At 33.0% G+C, this 19,478-nt stretch overlaps 1 protein-coding gene across 1 annotated transcript; it reads right to left on the bottom strand.

Annotated features, from left to right (window-relative positions):
* Positions 1-9,658: 9,658 nt before the first annotated feature.
* On the bottom strand, positions 9,659-10,219 carry LOC132749977 (galactoside 2-alpha-L-fucosyltransferase Sec1-like). The gene has a single exon (XM_060739923.1). It carries the CDS (start codon positions 10,217-10,219, stop codon positions 9,659-9,661), a length of 561 nt encoding a protein of 186 aa, XP_060595906.1.
* Between the last annotated feature and the right edge of the window lie 9,259 nt (positions 10,220-19,478).

The following is a 19,478-nucleotide window of genomic DNA, read 5'->3' as shown; positions in this document are numbered from 1 at the left end:
GACACAATTTGGTGAGTACATCGAAATACGGTTCCAAGATGCGTTGAGGAGACGTTATCAACAGTTTGTGATCACCAGAGACCAGTGTGGACCAGGTGTCCAATAGTCAGCACTAATTTAACTGTAATGACATCTTTCAGGTGTTTGCAAGGTCATATATTGTTGACATATCGTTTAAACATACACATTAATAACATGCATATACACATTAATAACAAAAGCCTCAAGCAAGATATTTTTATTTGTATGTGTACAAACAAATAAAACAATATTTTACACAAATATCTGGCAAATAAGTGATCCCTCGGAAGCATTAAAACACATTAAAAGCAAGATATTTTTAATTTGTATGTGTACACACAAATAGAACAATATTTTACTCAAATACCTAGCAAATAATTGATCCCTCGGAACCATTAAAAACAGCAAAATTACATGAAAATTGTCGACTCTGTTTGATTGAGTCTGCACATGAGGGATAATGAAAAAGTGCAACATCCCTAAAAAAAGTTCTAAATGTCCGTTAACTCTACTCATAGCTTTTGCAGGTAAAGCATCATGATTTTGTTGCAACATACTTCTTTATCTATTGTTACTTGTCGCATATAAAGTCACTTTTTATAACAAACTGTGCTTTCAACTATTATAGCTCTCTATGTTCATGTATATTGTAGATATAATCGGAAGTGGTTAGATCGTACAACGTAGACATCTAACTGTTTTTATGTCTCCATTGAAAATATGTATTTGCAGTAGGGTTTCTTAATCGGACAAAAATCATAATCGATCATCGAAAATAATCGAACAACCTTTTTCGATCAATCATCGATTATATAATCGAAACTTTAACAATAACAAAGTAAATATGTACAATGCACATATCATGCTTTAATATTCATAAGAATTCCATTAATATTCTATATTTTGTGTAACTACCACTTAATCAACTGAAATAAACTAGTTACTTATGCTTATGTTATCCTTGAGTTAAATATTTTAACTTATTTTATATCTATGCAATTATTATGTCTCAATTCCAATAAAGGAATGAATAAGCTATGTATGGGAACAAGAGAAGTTGATCATTAACAAAAATGCCAGGTTTTTTTAATGACACTATATATTTATATTGTTACCATCTTTAGTTTAGTGTGTAGAATAATTTTATACATATCTTCTTTGTTTGAAGTCAAAACATGTTTATTTCATATTTACAAATAGACTGTGTAGCAATTTTCTAATTTCAAATTTGAGCATAGTATGTCTGTAAACTAGAATGCCTCACTGTCAACTATTAACCTTATGGTCACCAGTATGCTTTCTCATTCATTTTAAAATGAAAATTATTGGGTAAACCAAAGCTGGCTTTAATTTAAAGTGTTGTTATAATACAGTGAGTCACTTAAGTAACAGCAAGAAGATAAATAACCGATGATCGATTATTGAACTTTGTATTCGATCATCGCTAATCGGTCCTATAAACGATCAATTATCGATTATACTCGATCATCGTTTAATCCCTAATTTGCAGCCCCAAAAAAACACAAGCAATACCATTAAAGTAATTTGAAAACTAAATCTATCATCTGTGGGCCGTTTAAACCATGTCAAGGGAAAGAACCATATAAATTATAGAAAGAGCATCGAAACACGAGGCTATCTGATTAGTACGAGGGGGCGTAGCCCCCGAGTATTAATCAGATTGCCGAGTGTTTTGATGTTCTTTCTCCTTTGTATCATAGTCAAACATTAAAACACGTTCCCTGTTGTCACAATATGAAACCCCGGGAAAAAGTAAGCAATGAACGAGCATCTGAATACGATATTTCTGTCGCTTTCTCCTTCTCTTCCGTCTCAATAAGTAAACCCCCAGCAAAAATAAGCCAATCAATGGGCATGCTCTGGAGTGCGGGTAACTTATAACTTGACTCCAGTTAACGCACTGTGCATTATACGATTTAACTCACATTTTCAATAGAAAGGTCCCCAAACTATGATACAATACTAGTATATATTTGAAGCTTTGTTTTGCCGTTGTTGATTTTTTGAGAGCTAATAGTTGAAAGCACAGTTTGTTATTTAGCTTTTGCATAAAGAAGTCAGAATTTCGGTAGGATTTATTTGGTTTATTGTTGACATTGCAATACGGTCATTCCATTATGTTCGTGTTAGTTGTAATTTTGTAATATTGTGCACCATTAGAAGCAAAACATACCAATGAGCGTGACATTGTGTGTGTATTAATTTTCTTCACTTATTCTCTATTCATAACTTGTGCAAATAAAAGAATCTATCTACCAAAGTCAGTAATAAACTTCTATTTTTATGCGTTAATGGTTATAGAAGAAATTCTTTTATGTTTTATTTTTCCATAAATATTTCTATAAACACAATAGTGCATGGTGGCACGAGTGATTAACGCGTCGTACTAGTAACCTAACGATAAAAGAATCGTTATGTCAGTTTGTGCTCGAAATAATGATGCAAGAACGGTCATAAAAGACCTTTATTTGAATAGTGGATACATGCAGACTGTTGAGTGATGAATAAATCCGTGTCATTGCAAAAGACAAAATATCTACTATAGTCTGTCCCATTAAAAATGGAAATGAACTTTTGCCTGGTATGAATTAAAAAAACGACGTTGAATAAAAAATAAAACTTTTTTGTAAACTAAAAAAAAGTCACCCTCGAGATTTTTCATGATTTTACTCTTAAGTGTCTAACGTAAAGTGCCCTATACTCGTCAACTTTGAATACTTTACGCGCCGCCACAACGAAATATATTAATGCACTGGTTCCCTGTTGTCATCAAATCAAACTTGCATCTTTTCTCGCCATTTTGATATAAAATTAACGCATGCTGTATAAATAACATTTACGATACAAGACGGGAAACCAGACAGGTTTCTCACTGACGACCATAGGACAAATGAACCCTTAAGTCGTCAACACATGAAGCAAAATGTCGTCAATGGGGACCTAAAGTCGTCAAATTTTCTGTTTTTTTAAAAACAATCTTGCAAACATATAGAACTGTTATAAATCTTAAAATGTTATTGAATCTAAAATCAGTAAAAATGACATTTATTGCAAATTACTCAGACAAATAATATCAAAGAAATTTAAAGCTTAGTTTGATATAACATTTGACAAAAACATATACTATTGAAATGTTGTTATATATATTCAAATGTTATGCAGCCAGCAAAATATAGTGAACACAAATAATATAAAATGCTTTTATAGAACAAATTTACATGTAACGAAAAATTAGCATGAACACGAAGAGCCTCAGTAACCCATGACCTTGACATTTCAAGTTGAACGTTTTGAAGGCAATTTCATTACTTTTGCGTATAATATGCTGTGCTTATTTAACATTTGTGTTATACACTCAATATCTGTTTTAAGTATTTTAAAAACAATAGCCATCATATACTGCCACGTCGAGTTGTTAGCCTCGATATCAACTATGTATGACCCCAGTCGATCTAACTCCCGGCGACCGTAATGGTGCATTCCAACTACTTGAATGTTTCTTAGGACAAATTTCTTCATTATACCTGAAGAGAAAATAAAATCAGTGTAATTTTTTCAAAAATAATCTTTTTGATATTGTGTCTTGTGTGTCTATAAGTGCTGGGCTTCATCTTTCCTACGTAACTTTAGTTTTTTTTCCATTTGAATTTTAAGTTTTTCTTCTCTTTGTTTTTTCTCAGTTCTTTTTTCTTCTTCATTTCCTCTTTCTTTCTAAATAATTCCTTTTCTTTCATTATCATCTTGGTTAATCGTTGCTGTTTTCTTTCTTCCTTTAATTTTATATCATGTTGTTTCTTCTTTTCCTATGCTTCAATTTATTACTGTACATCTGTACTTGTAAAGACTCTTGCCTTCCCTGGCTTCTTCTTTTTACCTTTAGACGAAGAAGGAAGAAGGTGGTGGTGGCGCAACCAGCACATTAACAAAATCATCTGGGATAAGTCCTGCTTTTACTAGTTAAGTTTAATTTTGTCGGGGCCAATCACCATTCAGTACCATGCAATGTTTCTTGAATAAATGACGACAGCTGACTGACTTCTGAGTTTATTTATACTCGCCACCGGTTGCCCATATGGGCGAGTCCTCCAGAAGAGTATTAGTTATTTTTATTTTTTGGAGGATAGTGCAAGAGTCAGATACAGAAAGATGTCCCTATTCCAGAAGCTTCCCCTGGTTCTTTAATGTGCCAAGTGTTTAAGCACTCATACACAGGACCTCGATTGAAGTCTCATCCGAAAGACTGATTAGTAATTTTAGTTTGCCAGCCCGGAATCGAACCCACTATGTCGAGATTACAGGTCTCGCGCTCTAACCGGTTGAGCTATGCGGACTGGTAGGACTGACTTCAAACTAACTCGCGCCTTATCTAACAATCATGTGATTACATTGTAATTCAGCCATACCGCTCCATGATTAGCAATGGTTAGCATAATGTACTTAAAGTTTAGTTTGATTTTCATTAATTCACATTTATATTTTTATACGTTACAAATTATACAAAATATCATTTGATCTTAAACTTATATATGTACGCTTTACATAAACAGAACCTAATTTACATGTTATTTCAGCATCCTTTTTATATGCTTTATCAACAATTATTAATAACTTTAAGTTGTGAGGACAGTTTTCAAAAGGTATGCCCAAATCTCGTCAACTGGTACTTAAGTCGTCATTAAATTTAAAGGTTACTTTTAATAGACTAGGTAGTGTCTGCTTAGAAGAAAGCTACAAATACAAAACCAGAAAATATGATCTATTGAACAGAGTTACTTCCCACTGTTTACAAATGGCCACGTGTTTACAATCTTAATTCGCCCATTGTGGCTGCTGAAGACATTGGATCGTCGACAACTCTTACTTTCTCTATCAAACACATATATGCTTTTTTCGTCGTATTTTAGGAGTGGTTATTTGCATATACAACGTAGAACAGATCAATGAAATAGAAAATATATTCACCTTTCAAAATAAGCCGCCTTTGGTACTTTCAGATAACACGAGCGAGAGTAAACGAGAATACAAAAAACTGACGACAATTGGATCATGACGACTTTAAGGCACTTTACGTTACTTTTCTTGTGAAAGCAAATTTTGATTTCTCTATGGTAAATCTCTGTTGTTTATTTTCCGTAGCCATTGCCGAAGTACTCTTCATTTGAAGATGAACGGGAGAAAGCACGTGTCATGTTTCTAAAATATACATGAGGTTCTCGGGGTCGTTTCATGATTATTTTACAAAGCTGGATCTACACGATGTAACAGTTTAGTTGCAATGCATGATGGAAAACTTTAAAAAATTAAAAATAAGCAACAAGAACACCGAGTCACTTGGAGTAGATCTAGAAATTGCACTTACTTTTAAGCTGAATAGAATCCCTATGAACTTTATAAACGTCACGACAAATTCACATTCTGAAGATTCCTTTATTGCCGGTTTCTATCCAGTTCCGTAGATTCCAAGTTTTTACTTCAAAAATCCTGAATGACATGACTCCTACACTTTTGATGATCCAGATTTTTTAAACTGGTAATCCGTCTCATTATTAAAACATTGTTCAATTTGTGGAGTTATCTGGGTTAGCAAATGAAATATGTAAATGAAACACATCATAATTCAGCATGTTCCAAATCCATAATTCAAGAACGGCCCATCAATTTTAGTTGTCAACATCACAATGCTTATGGATTCCTGACGAAAAAAAAAACAACTTTATTACGTCAACAACAATTTACGAAATATATGACGTAACAAAAATGTCTCGCGCTTTTAATGGATGATTCCAGTTGCGGCATTGACAGAGGGCGGTTAGGCATATGTAACCTCAAAAAGATAATTTTAAGCGTTGAGATAAATTTATCTTGATGGCATTTAAAATAATTCTTGTATACCCAGATTTTGAAACTGTAAAACGTATACCTTCAATTCATATAAATTGTTAATAATATAAAACTTTTGATAACATTTAGATCTAAAAATAATTTTAAACACACTAGTCTTAATGACATGAATCTACAACAGTACAATACTTCTTCCATAATTACATATAACATTCGTTTTGATTTTATGTTTTTAAACTATTTTATATATTTCTCAGGAATAATTTCCCTACATATTATCTCGTTATTCGTTATGTAAATCCTACTCTTTTAGCTACAAAATATACAATACGCGGTATTTTTTCTCCCGCGAAAAATATGCTAGATCTATTGTTTTTTCACTGAATATTTTCAAATTTTAGGAAGGCTAAAATTATTGAGAACGTCACTCGGTGTTTCTCTTTGACTGGATCTACCCTTCATATTAACAAAATAATTATATGTAACACTTTGAGTCTACAAAAAACACTTATTGTCACTAGTCTTATTGAACTTTACTCTTAATAATATCAAATCACTGCCGGTATTTCTTGACATTTTGTTGAATTGTGAGACGGAAAGTTTATTCTGTATTTACGAGCTTAAAGTGTATAGGCCTACGTTTGATTGCTTAAACTAGAAAGCATGATCATTGCTTAAACTAGAAAGCATGATATTATATTCTTATAATTTACATTTTCCTCGAACGCGAGTCTGTGTTCTCTCGTTAGCGAGGGAGTTAGTTAACGTAGACACTGTGGTAACAAGCGAATCAATGCTGAACGTATAGTGAATCAGTTTTCCTTTCTTTATATTTTTTGAAAGATTTGCATGATAATGTAGTATTTGTTGGCGATTTCTTGTGAAAGTTGAAACCCTACGGAAAGTTTTAGCGCATTCGTGACATCGCTCCCCGAAATATGAAGGGTAACATATTTATGTATCCCATCGAACCTGGTCAATTTATTTATTTTTGAATAGACGTGATACACACTTATGGACAGAATTCAGACAACTACAGAATTATGTAAATTAAACATTAATTAGCGAAGAACCATTTTTATAGTCTTCTATAGCTAGTGTTTTCGCTCCCCTACGACGCGTTGTGGTATTCAAGATACGCGCTTGATTAAAAAGCTATCTAATCAAATCACTTCATTGTTCTTTTTCACTTAAAAATATAAAATACGACAGTATATCATGGTAATTAATTAAAGCTTGTGTGTTTGAATTTATAAAGCTTCCTGATAATTTCTCTTCAAATGATTTTGATTATTTTAAATAATGGTGTGCTAGTAAAATTGCCTTTTTGACACCAACTTTGTTGTCATTTTTCATTTTAATGATAACATTTAGCTATTGATCAGTAAGTAAATAAGAATAATATTTTTTTATAATTACCGAGTACATTTCACGCTAATTGTGAGACGAACCCTAAATGACGTCTATATGGGCGCCGCCATTTTGAAATGGACGTCACGTCAGGTTACAACGTAAGTCAACGGGAAAAAATATAATTTTAACATTTTGACCATATTACTGACTTTATGAAAAAAATGAAAAACATGCCTAGAGATATTGATGTCAGGGTTAACATGACATTAATTTAAATGATTTTACTATTATATTAAATAAAAAATGGAATGTTCAAATTTGATGGGACAGACTATAGTATATGATCAAATTTCCAAAGACTTCAGAAAAGTAATATTTCAGATATTGTCTGTAAAATTTATTTCTGACTCTTTTTGAAATAATAATTTCGTTGGTTGTCTTTAACCATGGAAATATTAAGCTACTTAAATCTGATTTGAACAACGTATTGTTCCCAATTAAAAAATTGCGTGTGCCCTAAACGATAAAACAATTGGCGGAACTAAATAAAATGGAATTTTGAAAGATGTGTTATTTTCTGGTCTTTCAAGATTATTGATTTTAATACTTTAAGTGTGCTTAATATTTGTGTTTGTTTCTATAGTTCTTAAGAGATGTTTTCTTTCGAGAAACTTTTATCCTGTAATTGACATTTTTATATTCTCAAGGGACAGTAGTGCGCCTCAAAGTAATACATAAAATATTATATAGAAAATCAAATCCGCTTTGAAAAATGTTCAACTAATTTATAAACCTTTCCACTATTGTTGGTAAATGACCTCTTTTTCATTGCAAAATATAGGCTACAGTTTAGTGTATTTTCATTATTTGTGTATTATCATTTCCAAAAAATGCTGGGAATTGCCTCAGCCAGTTATCTTTTATTGTGGATTAGACTCTTTCCTAAACAACAGAGCTAATGTTTCATCTATTCCGAATATTTTTTGCCCCACAGGAGCCTGTACACTTGTTTCGAAGTTCTTACACGAAGACAGTATTTCAATTATATATAGGTAACGCGACAAAAAAAAAACATGACCCCTTTTTCAGGTCTTTTGTCGTCCATTTTGTTATCATGCAGTATTAATTATCCACTCTAATTGGCTTAGGACAGGCGGTGTACTGGTAGAAAAAGTCGATATCTTGCAAGTAACCAAAAAGCTGAAGCGATGTATGCAACATTTGTATCATAGTTTGGGGGACCTTTCTGATGAAATGTGTCAGAGTTACATGTACAGTGCGTTAACTGGAGTGCAGGTATTAGTTACCCGCACTGCAGAGCATGCCCATTGATTGGTTCATTTTGTCTGGGGTTTACATATTGTGACGACGGGGAAAGGGAAAGCGATAGAAATATCATATTCAGATGCTCGTTCATTGGTTCATGTTTTCTGGGGTTTCATATTGTATCATCAGGGAACGTGTTTTTATTTTTGACTATGATACAAAAGAGAAAGAACATCAAAACACTCGGCAATCTGATTTATACTCGGGGAAGCCCCCTCGTACAAATCAGATAGCTTCGTGTTTCTATGCTCTTTCTATTACGTAGCTTATTTTTAAATAACATTTTTCTGCAAAACACACTTATTTAGTATCTTAAAGTAAGCCTAAGTAATGAATTTTTTCAGTCTTGTAGCAGGGGTCTAGCGGTAGGGTGTGGTGGCTTGTCCAAACACTGGTACTACCACCTGTGCAAAAACACACATTAAGAAAATATATAGAGTTACAGTTGATTAATCCTTTAAAAGCAGCATTGAATTAAAACAATAGAGTCATTATAGCAGAGATTATGCCAAAGCATATACTTTCTAGCCAAAACTTCTTCCCTGATTTTTACTAATACATGTATTTTATAGCTGAACTTGGATGTTTTTTCTTTCCATTGAGAACATGTTACATGTAAATCATTTCAACAAAATTGGCAAAAGCGAACGTATAGAACTGGTTAAAGATTAGATGAAATGGAACACAAAAACTATGTTTGTTGGAGGTGTTTATGGAGTATGCCTTTGCAAACATATAAATCAAGCTCTCCAGCTTAGAATTCATAATAGATTCCCTAAAATCCCTAAATTGAGATGGGTTTTTTTTCGAAAGACCAGATAGAATATTTATGACGGATATTGATAAGTCATTTAAGGAGTACAATATAAAGAGCCTTTCATATATGAAATCTATAAGAGAAAAATGAGCGAAATTGAGAAGAAAATAAGTACATCGATCCAAAACTTTATTACTATAAGCTGTAGGAAAAAAGATTAATGTAATAGCATTTCATATCTGTTTAAAGTACTTTTTTGAAATGTTAAAGAAAATATAAGCAAATGTATTTCAAAGATAAATAACATATAATGGATCGTGTTGCATAGAAAACCTTCTACTATGATAAACCTATCCAGTTTGGTGGATAAAAGTCCTCTTTTGTCATTCTAGAAGCTAACGCACTTCCCGGCCTTGGGTGTTTATTGTAATATACTGTTGTTCCTCCTGAAAGCCACGCACCCCACCAGCCAAACGTTCCTGTTGTTATTACAAAGTCCTCACATAAAGTCATTAAAGCTAAGTCTTCACCAGGGTCAGTAAAAGTACTTATATTAGCTCCTTTTATATGCATTCTACACCATGCTTTATCATCACTGACGACAATGAACTGAACTTTTGAATATTTTTTTCTGTAGAAGAACATTGCTTTTTCAATGAAATCTATTCCGACATTAACATAACCTTCTTTTTGTTTTGCTGTGATGGTAGTGTCTCCACGTCGAACATGAATACAAACACGTTTGTAGCCATTTAGTGACACACGAGATAAAAAGTTTCGTGCTTTGTCCAAATATTTTTGTTTAAATTTGAAAACAGTTTTGATGACGTCATACGCCTCGTAGAAATATTTCCATGATTGAAGGTATCCATGCAGTGATACATTGCTTCCTGTGTTCATTTCTTGTGTGAAGTTGTAATACACTGCAGATTTTGGCGCGTAACATTTCACTACATTTGAAAGCTTATTTGACCTTGATTGCACTATATTTGGCAAGTCAAAGTACCTGGTAATTGGGTAACTTGCCGGGATTGGTTGAATAGTCGTCTGTTTTGATATCTGTTTTATTTTTATTTAACGTTAACTCATGCACTAGTTTAGATATAGTAGTCCTTCCGTAATTCTTTGATGAAAGATAAAAACACTTTTTAACAATCTTATCATAACAGATATTCTTATAAATACATACAGTACTTACATTTTCACTATTTAAATCCACATTATCAGACATACGTGGCGATCTCAATGTAGCGTTCAATTTATTCAACGAATTATTTGCCTGGAAATGAAAAAATCCGTAAATGAAACTAATCGAGAAAAATAGACATGCTAAAAGTTTAACTACGCTTTCCCTATGAAAGTTACCTTTCATAAAAGTAATCATTTCATGATACATCGCGAATAAAAAGCTGGTAGCAGGTTAAATAGTTTCAGCATGTAAATTACTATTGATTTCATGATATCTTTACTACCATGGTATCACGGTGTCAAGGGTATACGCATAATTTTTCCGCGTACCGTCGATAATTTATCATCCTGCGCGCAGCACCGTATCATTTTAGACAAAACAAACACTTAAACACAACATGCATGATGGAAAACGACCTGAAAGTCACACTTTTGAAGTAAGTTTATTCATAAAAGTGTGTCTACGGAATATTATGATCATTGAAGCTTATTTCTTTACCTAGTTTTTATCAAAGACTTGTACGATTTCTTTGTTTTAATGAAAACAGCTAGAGCTGGCTTGGGGAAAATGAGCATTTGGAAAACTTTTAAAAGGAGAAAATCATGTTGTCAATCAAAATATTTATATGATATAACTGTAAGCATCAAAGATATGTATACAAAAATATTGCACACAAATTTAAGCTGTTTAATTTCTTTAAAAAGTCATAAAAGCGTGACAACTGACCGAGTTCTTGGTACCGTATCATATGGGTCCGCTCCGAAAATTGTGGCACCGTATACATTTGCACTAGACTTGCCCGCATCATGATGATTAACCTAATGGTGAATAATCTTATGTGTATTTATTTATTGTTGCCCATCTGGTCGAAGCATGTAGATGTATATTAATAATAAATTATTTACAAACCGGAGGAAAATGCATAAATACTAGTCAGTTCTAGAAGCAAACTTGGTTCTTTGTGTGTCCGGAGTAAACACATGGGACGACGGTCACATTCGAAAGAATCTGAGTCTTTACTTCATTATTAAGATCGTTTCGATTAGGACAACCTGAGTGCAAGTTGCTGACTTTATTATGCATGTAAAGAAGCAAGATTATAGTGAAAATGTTATGTATATCTAACACAAATATGCATATATCATTGTTACCATTTTATACATACTCTTTGAGATAGTGCTTACGGTGAGAGTTTCTAAAGAAAAAATCAAGCTTCCTACTCAATCCGTGCAATTTAATATTTGTTAATTACAGACTGATAAATTATCATGTAAATGAAATGTTTATATATAAAATATTGTTATAACTAAAGAATTTGATTAAATTCATTGGAAGAGTAAGGAATCGAAGCCGAGTATTTATTTATTGATTTACAGTTTGTGTTTTAATGAAGCAACTGCGCGCATCAAATGGTTCAATTGATTGAAACACTCGAACGGGACACAATAAATAAAAAGGTAATGGAAGAAATTTGTTAATCTCTTTTCTCCAAATCCCTCCCGAGGCACGAAGTCACGAGTCACGAAGAAGGCACACCGGCAGGTCAAGGTCAAGCCGTCTCTGAAAGTACTAGTACAAGAGATGATTGGTAACCTGTCCTGGTGTCGCTAGCAACAGCCGTTATTGTTCGATGATGCCGATTGAAAAGTAATGTCTTGGAAAGTCTCCTTTAACCATCACAGGGCGAAGAACAGGTCAAGGAAGATTCTGCATGAAAAGTTGCTGCTGATGTGGACTCTATGATCGGACCAGCAAGTGCGTAGATAATCTGTCCCATATGGTTAATACAAGCGGCCAGTATAAATAAACTTTATCTGCTTGTTAATCTCCAACAAATTACATGGGCCCTTATAACAGATGTCAAGTTTTTGTTGGTTTGTTTGTTGTTTGTTTTGTTTTTTTTTTCAACATGGCTTTTTGTGAAACGATATTTTAAAAGCAATATGTAAAGTCTTTAAAATAACAAGAAAAATATACATGTAACATACATTCATATGTAATATTGCTATGATTGCAATAACTATTTTGTAATTGTACTGAAGGTTTTAAATGAAAGAAACAAACTTGTAAATTGAGAAATTTAATTACATTGAATTATCAAAATTGTAATAATTTATTATAATTATGACAGCAACACAGTAATAAACATAAACGCGCTGTATCTTGATGAACTGTATATTGTCTCATTGGCTAAAACAGTCATGCAATAAATGCACGTTTGTTTATTGAATTTTTAGGGGGTGTCATTGAAGGTATTGATAGTTTTGTCACAAATGAACAATTGAAACTAAACTAAATCATTTCACGATATATTAAATTGGTTATGAGACAAGTAACTCAAAAAACCCAAGTCTATTGATATCTCTCCCTAAAAGTTAGGTACGAGGGGTGTTCAAATATGAATTCAACAAGGCCAATTTCTCGCCTTTAACCACATTATGCACGAACTATGTGCATGTATCGCGTAAGCTCTCAATTGATACAAAACTTGTGTAAATCAGTTCAGTCTAGCTTTGACAATAACTCGATTAACGCTATCTACTCGTGTATACTAAAGCTAAAATGGTTGGGAAAAGATCTCCCTTCACTGACCACAGGCGAAAGACATATTTAATGAAATATGTCGTGTTTATGGGAAAAATGAACTTTTATTTTCATCTCTCACATGTAAGAAATTTAAAAGTGGCGTGGACACAGTTAAAGATGCATCTCAAGCACGCCGTCCGAAAACTGCAACTCCGCCAAAAATGGTTGAAAAATTAAAGGATTTGATTGCCACTGATGCAAAATTTACAACTAAGTATATAGCTAAATGCGTTGGTATCTCTGTAGGAGCCGCTCATACAATTCTCAGACGTGATTTATAAATTAGAAGGATAAGTGCCAGATGGATACCCCATCTCCTTACAAAAGAGCAAAAACTTGCTCTGGTAAGAATCTCCAAACAATTGTTGAAACAGTTCCCTAAATACAAATATCGTCACTGGCGATGAGACGTGGGTTCCCTTTATGAGCCCTAACAAAATATGGGCAACCAAATGTTATCAAAGACCTTGCAAAGCAAAACGCACCATGAGCGTCAAAAAGATCATGTATATAATTCTCTTTACCAATCAAGGTCTTTGATGAAAAAAAACAACATTTATTACCAATCTTATCATAACAGTTATTTTTATAAACACTTACGGTATATGAATTCATAGCGATCATCATACAGCGTTCAAATTTTGTACAGAATATTTTGCTTGAAAAATCCGTAAATGACACAAATCGTGAAAAATAGACACCCTAAAGATTTTGGCATGCTTTTAATATCAAAGTTAAATTTCGTAAAAGTATAAAATAATTTTATTGTCTCCATGGTTCGTAGCTAAGACAATTCGCCAGTTACAAGATATATAATTTCAGCATGTATAACTATTGATTATTGTCATGATGCATTCTTAACTGGGTACTTTGACATTACCATATTATTAACAATTTTTATTTCTGTGAAGCGCCTGTACGCATCGTATACCGGTAATAATAAATTAAGAAAACGTCTTTCCACGTTTGTGAATAAGTCCATATATCAATAAAGTGGTTCCAACAAAAGAGAGTGATAAAACAAACCAATATATTGATAAATTGGGTCGAGTTGACCCGTGCCGAGTTCGAATAGGGCCGAGCTGACTCGGGGGCCGAGTATGTTAGGGCCGAGCTGACACTAATTCAATTTAAATACATATAAATAGACAATATATCAGTAAACTAAATTGGGCCATACCCCTAGGTCTACACTTGTCGACTGGCTGGTCGGCTAAAGTAAAGAGCTACATACATGTACCGCCCATTTCTTAAAACAGACTGACAGTCACATGGTCAGTACCTGTTAGCATTAATAAAAACTAACATACTTTCAACGATGCTTGGGACTACCAGATTCTAATATAAAATATCAAAACAAGCTAACCTTGATCAAAGCTCTTCGATTTTCCAGGAATTTCCATCAACTTGACATCGGCCATGATCGGGAACGAACAATGTTGAAAGACTGTCAATGATTTGGACAATATTTCATCCACACGATACGTTGTCACAGATAAATAAAAGAAGATATCGTAGAAAATGGCTCTATGCTCATGAATAAAAGGAAGAACTTAAGCTTGGATTAATTAATGAGTTTCTAAACGAGGTTTACACACAACTCTACAAGAAAATCTTACATCTTTCACGGGTCGTCTGACAAAATTCACGTCACACCGGTATTTCAATTGTTTGAAATACTCGAACGGGACACAATGAATACAAAGGTAATGGAAGAAACATGTTAATTTAGACATAAAACATAGCCTTCAAGATGTTTTCAAAATGGTTTTATGTAAAACAGACGATACTTTAGAAACAATGTGTTAGGTCATTAACAACAAAACCCTTTGAATTATTGATATACAGAAAAATAACCATATCTCCAACTCCGCGAATATGTGACACACACACACACACATGGTGTCGCCTTATATAAAGTGCGTAAGAGAAAAATGCCCCAAAAATTGTAGAGAAAAAACTGAGACCGGCAATAACATAACCTTTATTCTGGTTTCATTCGCTGGTTAAATCCTCACGCCGGACATGAATACATACACGTTTGTATTATTTCCAGTGACATTAAAGATAAGAATTTATTTGCTCCTACTGAATATTCCTGCTGAAAGTGAAAACAGTTTTTTTATGAGGTCACACGCCTCGTATAAATTGTCCCATGATTGGAGATGCCCATAAGTGTCTGTTCCATGTATTTCAAAACATTTAAAGATTATTTGAATCTAGTTGCACAATATTTGGTAAGTCAAAGTACCTGGTAATTTGGTAACTTGCCGGGATTAACGGGATAATGTCATATTTATATGCTGACCCAATTAAAGACCTAATTTCAAACATTTGGTTGATAATACGTCTCCTGTGCGTGACAATCGTAATGAAACGGTTGGACAATGTACTATTTTTGTTTTAAATTGCTCCGATTTGATACCTGTTTTTTTAAACGAGGAATTTACTCATTTTTTAAGAAATATTAGAGATACTATGATTCGATGATTCAATTGTTATGCAAAATGGCTTCACCATAAAAGGAAGAGTAGTATGCCTAGAACGTCAAAATTTAAAAGAAAGAAGTTTCAGAGCTGCGTGCTGAAAGTAGACACCGGATGCGACTGAAACTAATGGAAGTGCCTGCCAGGTGAAGAAAAACTACTGACACCATTAATTTTATGTTTAATTGCAATACTTCACCGTTTCTTATAAAGAAATATATTGCAACTGCACACACATATTTTCTACAAACAATTTTGTATAAGCACACATAAGTAAGAAAGGTTCAGCGGTTCAATAAATTATGTTTGAAACCTCTTACTTAGTTTGATATATTAATGAACTGCTGAAAATATTATCTCATTTGCTTCAATTGACTTTGATTCCGTTCCGAACAAGATGACTTCTAACGAAGGAGCAATGGTGTTTGAAATTGTATTTAACAGAATGACTTTGTGTCATATGTTATTAAACCTTTGATATTCATAAAAATAGTGATAGCTGGTCTCAATTTTACCACACTGACAAAGAACAATGGACAATATTCTTTTGGAATAAATGTTGAGAGAGCTGCAATTTCTTCGGAGTTGCGTGTGAAGTTCTTGATATTTCCTGTCACCGTAATAGAATTAAGATTTGCTTTTGTAACTTTCCTGATATAGAAGAGACTTAAAGCTGGTTAATGAGTCTGTATTTCTTACATTGAGTGGTAATACATTCCATTCTTTTATAATGTTGAAGGAACAAAAGAGGTAGCGCAGAGAGAGGTTCTTGTACGCATAATTTGAATTACGAAGATTATACTGACTTGTTTCACCTACTGTATTAGGAACAATATAACAAAGATATACAGGAAAGATCCCATTTACCATCTTATAGAATAGGATTTATTTATGTTTACGACGTCGCTCAGCCAGATTTTCCCAACATATTTCGTGATAGAGCTTCGATATGGAAACAAGTTGTGTGCATTCTATTACAATTCTTGCAGCCTCATGCTGTATGTTTTCGAGTTTATCTTTTTATAGTTAATAGCTACTTATATTATCGGAACAGACTTTAAACAGATGAAATAGACACTTCGGAATCCTTTGTAGAGCTGATTTTATTATACTAAGTCAACATTCAGATAAAAATGTGACAAAATTATGTAAAAAAATGTTTTATAAAGAATATCTATAAATCATGCTATAGGTAAAATGTATTTTCGAGGTTGCCTATGATGACGGAAAAATGCTTTGAAAACGGCTTACATTCTAAAAGAAAATCAGGCTCGCTCTTTTATTATTTTTACTCGTATCGTACCTTTATGAGGCGTTAAACTATCATTTGTACTGTTTTTCTTGTTACAGAAAAGATGTTAATGCGAAAGGAGCAACGAAAATCCTTTTTAATTACATGCAGTAACAGGACAAGACAAATCAATAAAATAAATAGAGCAATGTATGTATAAATACCAATTACATAATCTATCATCTGTGGTTCGTTCAAACCCTGTCAAAAGAAAGAACAATATAATACTAGTACATGTATATACTTGAAGCTTTGTTTTGAAGTTGTTGATCATGCCTTTAGCTTTTGCATAAAGAAGTCAGAATTACGGTAGGATTCCATTATGTTCATGTTATTTTTAATTTTGTAATAGTGTGCCCAATTAGGAGCAAAACATACCAATGAGCGTGACTTTGTGTGTCTATTAATTTACTTTACTTACTCTAATATTCATAACTTGAGCAAATAAAAGAATCTATCTATCTACCAATGTCAGTAATAAATAATCTATTTTTATGTAGAAGAAGTTCATTTTATGTTTTATTTTTCCATAAATATTTCTATAAACACAATAGTGCATGGTGGCACGATAGAGTGGGTAATGCGTCGGACTAGTAACCATCGCTATGTCGGTTTGTCCACAATAATGAAGCAAGAACGGTCATACGAGACCTTCTTCTGAATAGTTGATACCTGCAGGCTGTTGAGTGTTGAATAAACCTGTATCATTGCAAAAGGCAAAATATCTATTTGATAAAATTTCAGGACTTTTAATTATTTTAAGACTTCAGAAAATTAATATTTCAGATATTGTCTGTAAACTTTATCTCTGACTCTTTTTTAAAATCATAATTTCTGTGGTTTTAGCTCTAAACAACGTATGGTCCCCATGCAATGGTTCCCGTTTGTTTCCATAGTTCTTAAGAGATCTTTTCTTTCGAGAACTTTTATCCTCAAATTGACATTTTATGTCCTCAAAGGATAAGTGTGCGCTTCAAAATAATATATAAAATATGATTAGAAAATCATATTCGCTTTGAAAAATGTTTAACTAATTTATAAACCTATCAACTAATGTTGGTAAATTTCTTCTTTTCCCTTGCAAAATATAGGCGACAGTTAAGTGTCGCCAGTTATCTTTTATTGTGAAATAGACTCCTTAAATTTCTGAACAACAGAGCTAATGTTATATGTTTTACACCACAGGAGCCTATACACTTGTTTCGAAGTTCGTACATGAAGACAGTATTTCAATTATATAATAATAGGTAACTCGACAAAAATAAAACATGACGGATGACGTAGGTTCCCTCTTTCTGGTCTTTTGTCATCCATTTTGTTATCACGTGGTATTAATTATCCACTCTGATTGGGTTAGGACAGGCGGTGTACTGGTAGAAATGGTCGATATCTTGTTACCTGTACATGTCGCTGTCCAGGAACGGCGGCAATGACTATCTGAACTCAAGTAATCAAATAGCTGAAGCGATGTATGCAGCATGTAGATTATTTTTAAATAGCATTTTTCTGCAAAAACACACTTTTGTATTTAGTATCTTATAGTAAGCCATAGAAGTGATTTTTCGGGGTTGTAGCAGGGGTCCAGCGGTAGGGTGTGGTGGGATGTCCAAACACTGATACTGCCACCTGTGTTAAAACACACAGTTAGAACATATATAGAGTTACAGTTGATTAATCCTTTAAAAAGCAGCATTGATTTAAAGCAAGGGAGTCATTATAGCATAGATTATGCAAAAGCATATACTTTCAAGCCGAGTTCTTCCTTGATTTTTATTAACATTTTATAGATGAACTTTTTTCTTTCTCTCGAGAACATGTTAAATCATTTAAACAAAATTGGCAAAAGCGAACGTATAGAAATGTATAAACAGTAGATGAAATGGAACACAAAAACCATATTTGTTAAAGGTGCTTATGAAGTTTGCCTTTAAAACATACAAGTCAAGCTCTCCAGCTTAGAATTCATAATAACATCCCCAAAATCCTTAAATTGAGATAATTTATTTTTTCGAAAGACCAGATAGAATATTTATCACGGTTATTGTTAAATCATCAATAAGCACAAAATAAAGAGGCTTTTATATCTGAAATCGATAAGAGAAAAAAAAGAGCGAAATTGGGAAGAGAATATAAAAATCGATCCAAAACATTATTACTGTAAGCTGTAGGAAAAAAGTAGGTTAATCTAATAGCATTTCATATCTGTTTAAAGAACTTTTTTTTAAATGTTCAAGAAAATTTATGCAGATGTTTTTCAAACAACATATAATGGATCGTATTTCTTAGAAAACATTCTACTATGATAAACCTATCCAGTTTGGTGGATAAAAGTCCTCTTTTGTCATTCTAGAAGCTAATGCACTTCCCGGCCTTGGGTGTTTATTGTAATATACTGTTGTTCCTCCTGAAAGCCACGCACCCCACCAGCCAAACGTTCCTGTGGTTATTACAAAATCATCACATAAAGTCATTAAAGCTAGGTCTTCACCAGGGTCAGTAAAAGTACTTATATTAGCTCCTTCTTTATATGCATTTTACACCATGCTTTATCATCACTGACGACAATGAACTGAACTTTTGAATATTTTTTTCTGTATAAGAACATTT

The sequence above is a fragment of the Ruditapes philippinarum genome, unplaced genomic scaffold, assembly GCF_026571515.1.
Source record: "Ruditapes philippinarum isolate M1 unplaced genomic scaffold, ASM2657151v2 ctg1025_1_1_1_1, whole genome shotgun sequence".
Classification (NCBI taxonomy): domain Eukaryota; kingdom Metazoa; phylum Mollusca; class Bivalvia; order Venerida; family Veneridae; genus Ruditapes; species Ruditapes philippinarum.
This window is presented reverse-complemented; position numbering and strand designations above follow the sequence as displayed.

Excerpts from the sequence above, each read along its gene's own strand:
- LOC132749977 (XM_060739923.1), bottom strand. The coding sequence starts at position 10,219 with ATGAACACAGGAAGCAATGTATCACTGCATGGATACCTTCAATCATGG.